The following is a 12016-nucleotide window of genomic DNA, read 5'->3' on the forward strand; positions in this document are numbered from 1 at the left end:
TGCCCAGCATGGAACCCTGAGATCCTGACCTGAGGCGAAATCAAAAGTCAGGTGCTTAACCAGCTGACCACGCGCCCCAAGGGTGATTTCTTTATTCCAAATTTGTGTGCATACTACCATACTGTGTGGAATATTCTTAAAGCTAAACGTTAATTCAACTTTTATTTCATATCCTCTTTCCTAAAATTATAATCTGATAACCATGCAGATCAGGGCGCCTGGGTGGCTCAGATGGTTGAGCGTCTGCCTTTGGCTCAGGTCATGATCCCAGGGTCCTGGGATCGAGTCCCACATCGGGCTCCCGGCTCAGCAAGGAGCCTGCTTCTGCCTCTGACCCTCTCCCCTCTCATGCTGTTTCTCTCTCGCTCGCTCTCTAAAAAATAAATAAAATCTTTAAAAAAAAAAAAAAAAAGAACCATGCAGATCACAAAAATTAAGGAGACAATATTCAAGAACTGGGAGAAGTCTGTGGAAATGATGGGTTCAATAGAAATAAAACATAGTAAGTGGGGAAGTTAGCAGCTAATTTGGTTGGTTGGGTTTTTTGGGCGATTTTTCTCCCATTCAGGAGAAGAGAATATGTTAAATAGTCTACACATCAAAAGTCAGAAATGGAGAAAGTTTTGAAAGGAATCCATGGTAATAGACATGGTATCCTAAAGAGAAATAAAGGACTGGCATAGAGAGGTTTTTCTAAGACTAGGTTGGAAGGAAAAATACATAAAGAGATTTAACACAAATAATGCCAAATGGAGTCCATTCTTGACTGACCAACTTTCATCAGTAAGGGGCTATTGATAATGGCTAGTTTGCAGAAGCATATTCATTCATTGAAGCAAATGGCTATTGATTGATTAAATGCATTTAAACCTGGTAGTTACTTGTTACTATAACTTTAGAACTGTCATTTCTCTAAGAAGATTTAGAACCTGGGGCGCCTGGGTGGCTCAGTTGTTAAGCATCTGCCTTCGGCTCAAGTCATGATCCCAGGGTCCTGGGATCGAGCCCCGCATCGGGCTCCCTGCTCCGCGGGAGGCCTGCTTCTCCCTCTCCCACTCCCCCTGCTTGTGTTCCCTCTCTCGCTGTGTCTCTGTCAAATAAATAAATAAAATCTTTAAAAAAAAGAAGATTTAGAACCTGTTCTGCTGGCCGCTTTTGTTCCATGGCCACTGACCAATTATTTCTAGGAATGTAGGAGCTTTTTAATTATTTCCCTAGCCTGGAAACTTTTAGGGTCTTCTTTCTCTATTTTTAGTATACTGAAATTTTATGATAATAAGCCTTGGTATGGGTTATTTCTTTTTGGTTTTGTTTGATTTCCACTTTCATCTTACTGAACACCGTAGTTTTTCAGTCTGGGACTCTTCAGTTCTGTCTCTGATTCCTCACCATTTTCAGGCTCTTTGTACCTCCCCCCACTTCAAGAATAGATATTTGGTCTGCTTCCTCTGCTAATTCATTTACCCAGGGGTCAGCAAATTTTTTCTGTAAATGCCAGATAGTAAATATATGTTATAACTACTTAATTGCTATTACAGCAAGACAGCAACCACAGAGAATACACAAATGAATGGACATGGCTGTATTTCAGTAAAACTTTATGTACAAAAACAGGTGATTGGCTGGATTTGTTTGCAGACCTTTGTTTTAACCATGTTTACTGGAATATTGCTCAGTGAGGACGGGAATTTTTTGTTGTTCATTGGATATATCCCTGTACTTAGTAGGCACTCAGCTACTTGTGACTCAAGGTTACAGATGGCTCAGGAAAGGGAGTTAAACATGTTTGTTACTGCCATCTTGTAACTAGTAAAATACCCCTTCATGCTGTTTTTCAGGCCCCCCCTTTTGTTTTTACTTTATAGAGCAAATATTTTATCCTGTTTGAATTTGGGATAGGACTGAAAATCATGTCTGTAACTCTGTGGTTTCTTTCTACCTCTGATGTGGTATAAAGAGCCCTACCAGTAGCATCCTTTAGTAAGTCTTTATGGAATGCGTATATTAGTATGGAAGAGTAATCATTTTTAAACTACTTGCTTGAATATCTAATTTATAGAAGAAGCACATGAATACAAAGATATTACCTAAGAATTCTCTCTCTTTTTTTTCCTTATAAGGTACTAGCTTTTGACAAGTTTGCACCATGCGTGAGTATAAGCTAGTTGTTCTTGGCTCAGGAGGCGTTGGAAAATCTGCTCTGGTAAGTCATTCTCACTGTACCTAAGCTATTCACTGCAACACATGTTCTTTTTCTGTTGAGTTTTAGGTTTTGATTATTTGTTTTCATCTATATGTTAAAGTGAAATCTCAGTGATTTTAGAAGCAATATAATATTTTTCTTGTAATTTTAGTCAGCTTTTAGTTTTACCTGTGTAGATCATATTGTCGCTGGTACATTGGTTCCAGACCAACATGAGATATGCCTGAATACAATTTGGGCTAAGCATAAAGAGTGAGAGCTTATAAATGTGTGTGTGTCCATCTGTATTTCTGAGCCAGATAGGAATGAATTTTGGTCTTTCTCATTGTGACTTGACTTATAATACATATTTTATGTTGGAAGATATTAAATAAAGCTTATAAAAAACCTTTTTCAAATACTACCTTTGACTGTCCAGTTTTCACATTATTTTAGCAGCCATGCTTTCTGTATCAAGAATAGTATAGCGATTGGGCACCCGGCTGGCTCAGTGGAAGAGCATGCATCTCTTAATCTTGCGGTTGTGAGTTCGAGCCTCATGTAGGGTGTAGAGATTACTTAAAAATAAAATATTTTTAAAATAATAATATAGTGAGAAAAAAGACAGCTTGATGGTAGTGGCTGGGGTAGGGGAGAAACTTAGGGAAAATAACTTGATGAGTAGTTCAGTTTAACAAAGCCCCACTATAAAACAGATTGACCATCTCTCTCAGTCACTTAGAATGGCCACCTAGCACAGAACTTGATGTTTGGATTAAACTGCAAAATTTTTTCATTTGTGTATATATCCAAAGTGATGAGGAGGTGTCTTGAGGGTATGTACTTGTGTACACAAAACAACTAGCCTCTTTCTAATTAAAATTCAGATTTAAGCTGTTATGACTGAAATAGAAGACATTTTAAAAATTTGCTTAAATTTATAAGCATTTGGACTGTTGATTTCAGCTTAGGTTCTTCAGATCGCTCCACACCGGGCATGAAGCCTGCTTTAGATTCTCTCTCTCCCAAAGCCCCTCCCCCCACTCTTTCTCTCTCTAAAAATAAAATAAATTAAAAAAATTTTAAATATATGAGCTCTAAAGTTAGAATTACCTAATAGGGAGCATAGTGATTAGTAATGTTTTTAAAAAGCTTTCTAAGTTAATTTTCTCACAAAATGCATACATTAAAAATAGTAGTGGTTATGTTTTCATCAATGGTATAACTAGCTGTGTGAAATCAGTAGTTCAAAGCATACAGATTTGGATTTGTTGTTTTAAGTATAAATGGTGTGCTTTTTTTCCCAGACTGTACAGTTTGTTCAAGGAATTTTTGTTGAAAAATATGATCCTACGATAGAAGATTCTTATAGAAAGGTATGTGTTACTCTAGAACGCTTTTGCTTTTGACTTTACTATAAATATAAGTTCTTAGTTTTAGCTTTGTAACTGCTGAATGTTGTTCATAAAGTCGGATGAAGAAGCAAGAGTTTATTTATAAAATTAGGAAAAATTCACATTTGATTATTTCCTGGCATTGTGTCCTTACCAGTTAATGAGAATCATAAAACACTTGCTCTTGTGTGTTCTCTCTCTCTCATTCTCTCCCCCCCTTCAGAGAATTTTAAATTTATCCTGACCCTGAAATTGTAATTTGACACAAACTTCAGAATTAGACCATCTGTTTCAAGTGATAGTTCTGTCCCGCCACCCCCAACACCACCAAAGACTGAATACTCTCAGGCTCCCTTCTTTTTAAACTAGAGATGGAAATACAGAAGTCTCCCTAACTTTCTATGTAATAACTCTTTGAGAAAGTGTACTGCTCATAATAGAGTTAACTTCTATGTCCACTAACACAACATGTGACAATAAAACTTAATATGCAGACATTTTTAATTTAGTAGGGGGAGAGTTATCTCCACACTTTTATGTAACAGCCAGTTTGACCCCTATTGCTGCGTAGATACTGTTTCTGTTCTTTCCTTTGTGTCCACAGTCTACCAAAGAAACTGGAATTCTCTTCTTGCTCCTCAGCTGTGAGGCAGTATTACTCTTTTCTTTCTGCATCTAATTCTAAACAACTTCTTTTCCTAGGAAATGTTAGGTGGAAAGGGGTCACAGGGATATATAACTTATTTGCTGTGTGTCTTCTGCTTCTTTGCTACCAGAAACGTTGTTCCAGTATGGTGAAGGGGATGTAGTTATCTAGAGAAATGAAGATATATCTAAATGAAGTATGGCAGTGTTGAGATAGACCAAATGACTTCTGATCTTATTGGAACTAGTACTGGTTTTAAAAAATTTTTGAGCTATTTTGAAATCATTTCCTCCCCAGAATTAAGTTCTGAGTGATTCACATTGAGCTTGGATCTTATAGGTATCCTTATGTTGAGAAGACGTGATTTTTGCACCTAATATAATTTGGGGCTCAGTGGACCTCAATTACATAGCTATTTTTTCTCCTGTTTTATTCTGGTATTATATGAAACTAGTTGTAAAGTTAGAATAATCTCTCCCTACTTAAATATTAGTTTTTGTATATAAGGTATTCTTTTACACATTAAAAAATGAAGGTGTATTTTAATTTTTCCCCCAGCAAGTTGAAGTAGATGCACAACAGTGTATGCTTGAAATCTTGGATACTGCAGGAACGGTATGTAAAACAAATACCAAAGTATATGCACAATTTGTGCAATATTAACCTTGTAAATGCTAGTACTCTATAGACAAATACTAGTTGAGCTTATTTAAAAGCTTACTACTTGCATTAAATCTTACAGCTTTTTTCTTACTCTCGAGTTCTATTTTGTGTGTGTGTGTGCGTGCTTTGTAATCGCAGTGGGTCATTTATTGAAGAAGTAAATAGAAATTTGTTTGAATGAGGGGTGCCTGGGTGGTTCAGTTGGTTAAGCATCTGCCTTCGGCTCAGGTCATCATCACAGGGTTCTGGGATCGAGCCCTGCATCGGGCTCCCTGCTTAGCAGGAAGGAAGCCTGCTTCTCCCTCTGCCTGCCGTTCCCCCTGCTTGTGCCCTTGCTCTGTCTATCCCTCTCTCGGACAAATAAATAAATAAAATCTTTAAAAAAAAAAAAAGTATTTATAGACCAACTAGATTTGTTGGTATCTGAAGGTGAAGGGAAGATTTATTCTGGACATATGGTATCCCTTCATCTAATATATTTGAGTACCTGTTACGTGTCATGGACTGTACTCTTACTTGTAAAGGCTCACGGTTTAGTGAAGGAGGAAAAGTGTGAGGAAATGGCAAGATGTAGGTAAGCATGCTGGTGGGCTCCTTAGAGCTAGAGTATTGTGAACTTGCTGTGAGTAACTTGGGGATTCAGTTTTGGTACCCTATATATTATATATTAAAAAGCTTTTAAATAGCTTTTGGAGAAAGGATATTTCTTTCCCACTTAAGTATATTTATTGCACATAAATCTGCTTTGGTTTATTATTGTTAAATAAAAACTTACTTCATGAAATAGCAGTTTTTCAAATAGCATCTTGCCACAGACTATAATTTTAAGAAATGTTACATAACAATACTGTATTCTTCATTGAGCTCTAATTATAGACTTTAAAAATTGTCAAATTAACTGTCAGAACTTTATTGTTTTTTAATGATCCTTTCTTTCTACTGTAGGAACAATTTACTGCAATGAGAGATTTATACATGAAAAATGGACAGGGCTTTGCATTAGTTTATTCCATCACAGCACAGTCCACATTTAATGATTTACAAGACCTGAGAGAACAGATTCTTCGAGTTAAAGACACTGATGATGTAAGCTGACTTCCTAATAAATATATTTTATTTCAAACTCTTCATGTAGTGATAACCAATTTAATAATTTGAATTTAAATCCAATTTAAAGTTAATGGGTTTTGGGGAGGGAGGTTTCAAAATCTTTTTTCCTTAAAAGGCAAAAATACATCTTTAACATTCATGCGTATTTTCAAATATATATAATGTGGAAAGTGAGAAATAACTTTCGTCTCTCCTTAACCTGTGTAAAATAAACTTTATAGCCTTCCTATTTTTAAATAATCATTTGGTGGGGAGGAAGGAAAGATGTGGGTGGCAGATGTTACTAATAGATGTTCTGGCCATATTTCTGGTAGATTTAAGAGCCTTTCTAACAATCAAAAACTACCTATGAACACATCTCAAACAACTGACAGAAAAAGAACATCATAATACTTTTAAAAGGAAGCCAACCAATACATTAGAGTCTAACATTAATTTGCACGCCCCTTACAGTGTACCATAACGGAGTTTAATCCCTGTAAGAAACTTCAGAAGGATTACTTTAATTCCTCATCGTAATATAGATAGCAGTGGTTCTCAAAATTGATCTTGCATCAACATTACCTGTAAATCTGGTTAAAACAGGTAGGCCTCACTCCCAGAGTTTCTGATTCAGTAGGTCGAGAATAGGGCTCAAGAATTTACATTTCTAACAGGTTTCCAGATGGTGTTGATGCTGCTGGGGTCTGGGGACCACACTTTTAAAAACCACTGTATTATGTATATAATTTAATTATAAGCAAATATTGTGAGGGTTCAGAGGCATCTGTGGGAAATGTTGCCATTTCCTAGACTTCTGAAACAGGAGAACTTTGGGGGATTCTTACATATTTACAGCTCAGTGACCATTTCTCAATTAGTAAGTCTGTTTTCTACCGTCTCTGATAAGTAGTTTTCTTCTTCTATCCCTTACATTGAATAAGTATGAATATAAAATTCTGTATCTGTTCCTAAAAACCAGAGTTCTTGATACTCCTAATTTGGATCTTTTTCCAAAAATCTCCAGAAAGCCAGCGTCTAAATGATTAATAGGAATTTTTCAGAATAAGTATTATTTATCTCTATAGTGTCCTCGTAAAATAGATACCACATGATTGAGGTGGTCTAAATTTTTGATAAGTTAAGATGATTTTACTTCTGGCTTTTAATATAGACTATGTGAGAAATTAAAAATTCTATTTTAGGGGCTTTCCAGATTTCTCCTTTCTGTGTTATGAAATTGAGAATGATTATTTGATAAATGCATGTCAGTAAATCAGAAAACTTGAAGTTGATTCACATCCCTTAGAAAAACATTTTAAAATTTTGAAATATATTATGGTTTTTCATAGTAATATCCTTTTGTAATTTATTTTTTAAAAGGTTTTGTGTTTTGCTTACTATATTTAGTTATAAGTCCGTTGGGACATAATTTTAAGGGTTTTCTCCCCCTCTTTTATAAGTAGATCATATCTTGTTTTCTAAAAATTTCACATGAAAGGTTCTTAACAAGGTTAATAAGGCTTTCATATTTAACTGTAAATTTTATTACATATTATTCAGTATTTTTCTCTGGCATAAAAAGTAATCCTTAGGGTTGACTCTTAGAATTCTTTGGTTTTGCCATAAGAGACTCTTCATCTAAGGAAACAAACTGAGGGTTGCTGGAGTGGAGGGGGGTGGGAGGGATGGGGTGGCTGGGTGATGGACATTGGGGAGGGTATGTGTTGTGGTGAGCACTATGTATTGTGTAAGACTGATGAATCACAGACCTGTACCCCTGATACAAATAATACATTATGTTAATTTTTTAAAAAAAGAATTCTTTGGTTTTGAATTTATATAGCATACTTATTTACTTTTTTTACCCTCACAATTTTTTTTATATTTTTAGGTTCCAATGATTCTGGTTGGTAATAAGTGTGACTTGGAAGATGAAAGAGTTGTAGGAAAGGAACAAGGTCAAAACCTAGCAAGACAATGGAACAACTGTGCATTCTTAGAATCTTCTGCAAAATCAAAAATAAATGTTAATGAGGTATGGTGAAATACACTTTAAAAAACTCTTGATTTGGAATTCAGCATTTAAAATTAATGAAAAAATAACGTGTGTGTATTAACACAACCTTAGGTTAATGGTTACTCCAGGTGCTTTGTTGATCTTACGGGCAAAAATCTTATGTTAAATATATGCATGTTAATAAGCAACAATGCTAGAATTTACTATGAGAGAAAGGAAGACTGGGGTGCCCAGGTGGCTCAGTCAGTTAAGCATCTGCCTTCAGCTAAGGTCATGATCCCAGGGTCCTGCGGGGTCGAGTCCCGCATCAGGCTCCCTGCTCAACCGGGAGTCTGCTTCTCCCTCTACCCCTCCCCCCGCTCATGATCTCTCTCTCTCTCTCTCAAATAAGTAAATAAAGTCTTTAAAAAAAGAAAAAGGAAGACTGGACAGGAAAGAATAGGGGTGGGAAAGACAGGATTAAGGATTCAGGTATATATATGTGAGATGCAGGATGTTTTGTAAAAGATGGAGACAAATTCAAGAAGGCCTGCATGGTTCTTGCCTTGAAGGGGCTTAAGTCATGTTGTAGGGTAAAAGATAACATAGAAAAATTTGAAGAGTAAAGGATTGTTTTCTTTGAATGATGCTAAATGTTCTAATGATCTACAGTAAGATCTCTGCTGCTCCTTAACTCAGTACTTTAAGGAGAACAGTTTTAGCCCTCCCAAAAAATAAACAAAAGCATTTGGCAGTTATAGGACTACTTAGTCCTTAACTGAACAGAATATTTGTTGGAGTTCATATGTATCTATGGAAAGTTAGGTTTTCATTTTCTTTTTTTCTTTTTTTTTGGGGGGGGGGTTCCTGTAAATTTAAAAACCAAAAAAAACTTTGTTTGCAGATCTTTTATGACCTAGTGCGGCAAATTAACAGAAAAACTCCAGTGCCTGGGAAGACCCGCAAAAAGTCAACATGTCAGCTGCTTTAATATATTAGATGCATTGTAGCTCTGAGCCAGGTATGTTAATTTATCTCTTTCTCTATTTTTATATTCTTTTCCTCTAACTTTTAACCTCAACTTCATTAAGGGCACTCTTTCAAGAAAACAAGTATAGAATGTTTTGTTCTAAAAAAAAAATGGTTACTTTTTAAGATATCCATGAGTTAGTATGATATCCTAGGAATTAAAATAATTATTTCCTTTATATATCATCATCAAAAGTAGGGTATTCCACATAAGTGAATATTCTAGGTAAGTTCATCCAATATATACTTAAGCCCCATTGAGACACTGGTTTGTGCTGACAGTACAGTGGTGAACAAAACCAACCTTCTTTCCTTTCCTTAAACTAATTCAGGTGGAAGAGTCAGACAAGTAATTGCAAAACATGATAAATGCGGGATAGACTAAGTCCAGCACAGTACTGGTAATAAGAACCCTGACACATTTATCATATGCTAGCACTCTTAGTATTGTCCGCAAATTCATTGAATTCTCACAACAATCCTATGAGGCAAGAGCTATTATTCCCATATTACAGATGAGAGAAGTAAAGCACAAAAAAGATTACTTGTTCAAGCCCTGCAGTTAGTGTAAATAGTGGGCCAAAATTTGAATCCTGTGATCTGAGTGCATGGCTCAGAATTTGAGTGATGAACTGGCTCCCAAGCCCGTGCTTAGTCACTATGCTGTTATGGGTTATATAGGAGCATGTATAACTGGGACACCAAATTAGTCAGATGTAAACTGCGGATTCAGGGAAAATCTGTCAAAGTAAGAGACATCTAAGCTAATATCCGAAGAGTTCTCAGGCAGAGAAAACCACAGAAACAACTCAGAGATGAGACAGCAAAGGAGAACTGAACATAACAACATTTTTATCTAGTTTTTGAAAACAATCATATTAAATGAGTTAATACTTGTAAGTCAGTTAGATCAGTGCCTGGTACTTGGTAAACCCTCAACTATTAGCTGCTGCTCTTTGCCAATGAGAATGGCTTTTTGCTCCTTTATCCTTAAAACTATATTTTACTCTATCTACCCTTATCCTTGGGAACTTGTAGTGTTTGTGGCTCCGCTGCTTCCTCTGTTAGTTAAATGGCCCTCTTGGTGGCACCCTGATTCTTTATCTTAGAGAGTTTGTCCCTTCTCTCCATGTAAGGCTCTCATTCCTCAACACATGCCCATTCCTAGCAGCACTTACGTGTGTGAACTCATACACTCCAATCTGCCCTATCCAATTTGCCACAGTCGGTTTGCTAGGATTTAGAAAATTACCAAACTCATTCAGACTCTGAGGGCTTAAAGTTCAAGGCATTTATGAAAATTGTCTCAGCAGCCACATCTATATTAACAGCGTTTCTGGAACTTGAAACAAGTCTGAACCCCAGAAAAACAGTAAAAAGAAAACTTTTTTTAGCCTAGGAATGTATGCAGAAGATCATCCAAAGTAAATAAATACTTGGCAGATAATGAGTTCTGATTTTACCTTTTTTTATATCACTCAGTTTTTCTAAGTTTAATTACATATGATTTTAGTATAATACCAGCTTTTTCTGACATCCATCTTCAAGTTGATAGAATTTGTTTCAATATGGAATTAGAACGTTTATAACTGTCAACTGTAGAGCCATCATGAAATAAATTCTTTTTTGTCTACTCTGACCAGCTTTGTAGCCACTCTTCCTGGAAGAGTAAGGACGAAAGGTCTTGATTTTCTGATCTTAGAAGCCCTAATTAGATGTGCATTCTATACTTACGATGTAATTCTAGGATTGGAAACACTCATTTTGTTAATATTGCTATATCTTTTTTAATCCTAATTCTAGTAAAGTTGATCTGACCTAAAATTTTAATGTGGTGTTTTCTGTTTTTTTTTCTCCTCTTAATCTTTGGAAGGTAATACACAGAAATTTGCACCACTAAGGTACATTCCCTTTTTGTGTCTAAAACTTTCATTTGTCTGGCTTTCAGGAGGGCAGCAGAGTAGGTGAAGTCATTCTAAAAAAGATGAAAATGTCTACCCATGCTTTACTTTGCTATGAGTTGTGTGGTATATTGTCATACATTGTCATGAATGTAATGACAAGAGCCTGCATTATATTCATTTCTAACACTTAAAACACTGTTGCTTTAATGTGTTCCTTTGGATCTGTAGTGTGCTGTTTTCAACCCATGTTTTCAGTTTAATTTTTTCCTTTCGACAGGTCTGAAGAACTGTTGCCCAATTCAACAGTGCCAGCATTCCAACTTTGTTAACCTACCAACATCTTAAGTGGACTTTCCGTGGTGGTACCCTTTAAGAGGCGGATGAAAGCTACTACATCAATTTGCACATTCTAATCACTTTCCAGTATCACAAGAGAGATTTTTACTTAGATAATAGTCCTAGAGTATGCAGCTGGTAAAACCAGAGGCTACAATCCAGTATTACTGCTAAGAGACATTTTTCATCCACCAATGTTGTACATGTATGAAAATGGTGTACTGTATACTTTAACATGCCCCATACTTTGTATTGGAGAGTACAATAATGTAAATCCTAAAAGCACCACTATTTTAGCATAATAAAAGAAAGTCCAAAGAGCTCCTATATAGACTACTCCAGATAACTTCGCTTCTTTGATACTTGTAGCTTATTGTAATTTTTTTTAAGAAACTCAAGGTCATTATCATTGTATTGTACAAATAAGCGCTTTGATTAACACAGCTATATAGTTTTTTTAATTTTTAAAAAAACCTGTGGAGACAGTGATCTTGTCTTTAAAATACGATAGTCCTTTCAGTATAATGTCTTAGATTAAAGACATTGCCTTTAATATCTGTTGGGAAGGAAATGTCCAGACTTTTCAAATCTTTTATTATATGTTTCCTTTTTTTGTTTACATAGGGAACAATGTTTATAGTTGTGTGTACAGTGGGGGTCTACAACAAGAAGTGTATATTTTCAAACAATTTTTTAATGATTTAACAATTTTTGTAAATCATTTTCAGGCTTCTGCAGCTGTAGATTCTCACTGTGAATCCCTTGCTTGCTCAT

General features: G+C 35.7%; 1 protein-coding gene across 1 annotated transcript in view; it reads left to right on the top strand.

Moving 5' to 3' along the window:
* Window positions 1-11670, top strand: part of RAP1B (RAP1B, member of RAS oncogene family) — a 44826-nt gene extending 33156 nt beyond the window's left edge. The window contains exons 2-8 of the mRNA XM_081822033.1: window positions 2121-2203; window positions 3490-3558; window positions 4781-4837; window positions 5831-5971; window positions 7869-8012; window positions 8878-8994; window positions 11184-11670. Coding sequence (XP_081678159.1) covers window positions 2147-2203; window positions 3490-3558; window positions 4781-4837; window positions 5831-5971; window positions 7869-8012; window positions 8878-8964 — 555 coding nt within the window. The 5' untranslated portion in view covers window positions 2121-2146 and the 3' untranslated portion in view covers window positions 8965-8994; window positions 11184-11670. The remainder of the gene's footprint in view (window positions 1-2120; window positions 2204-3489; window positions 3559-4780; window positions 4838-5830; window positions 5972-7868; window positions 8013-8877; window positions 8995-11183) is intronic.
* Window positions 11671-12016: the final 346 nt, after the last annotated feature.

This window comes from Leptonychotes weddellii, chromosome 5, assembly GCF_054177405.1.
Source record: "Leptonychotes weddellii isolate Sample4059 chromosome 5, ASM5417740v2, whole genome shotgun sequence".
Classification (NCBI taxonomy): Eukaryota; Metazoa; Chordata; class Mammalia; order Carnivora; family Phocidae; genus Leptonychotes; species Leptonychotes weddellii.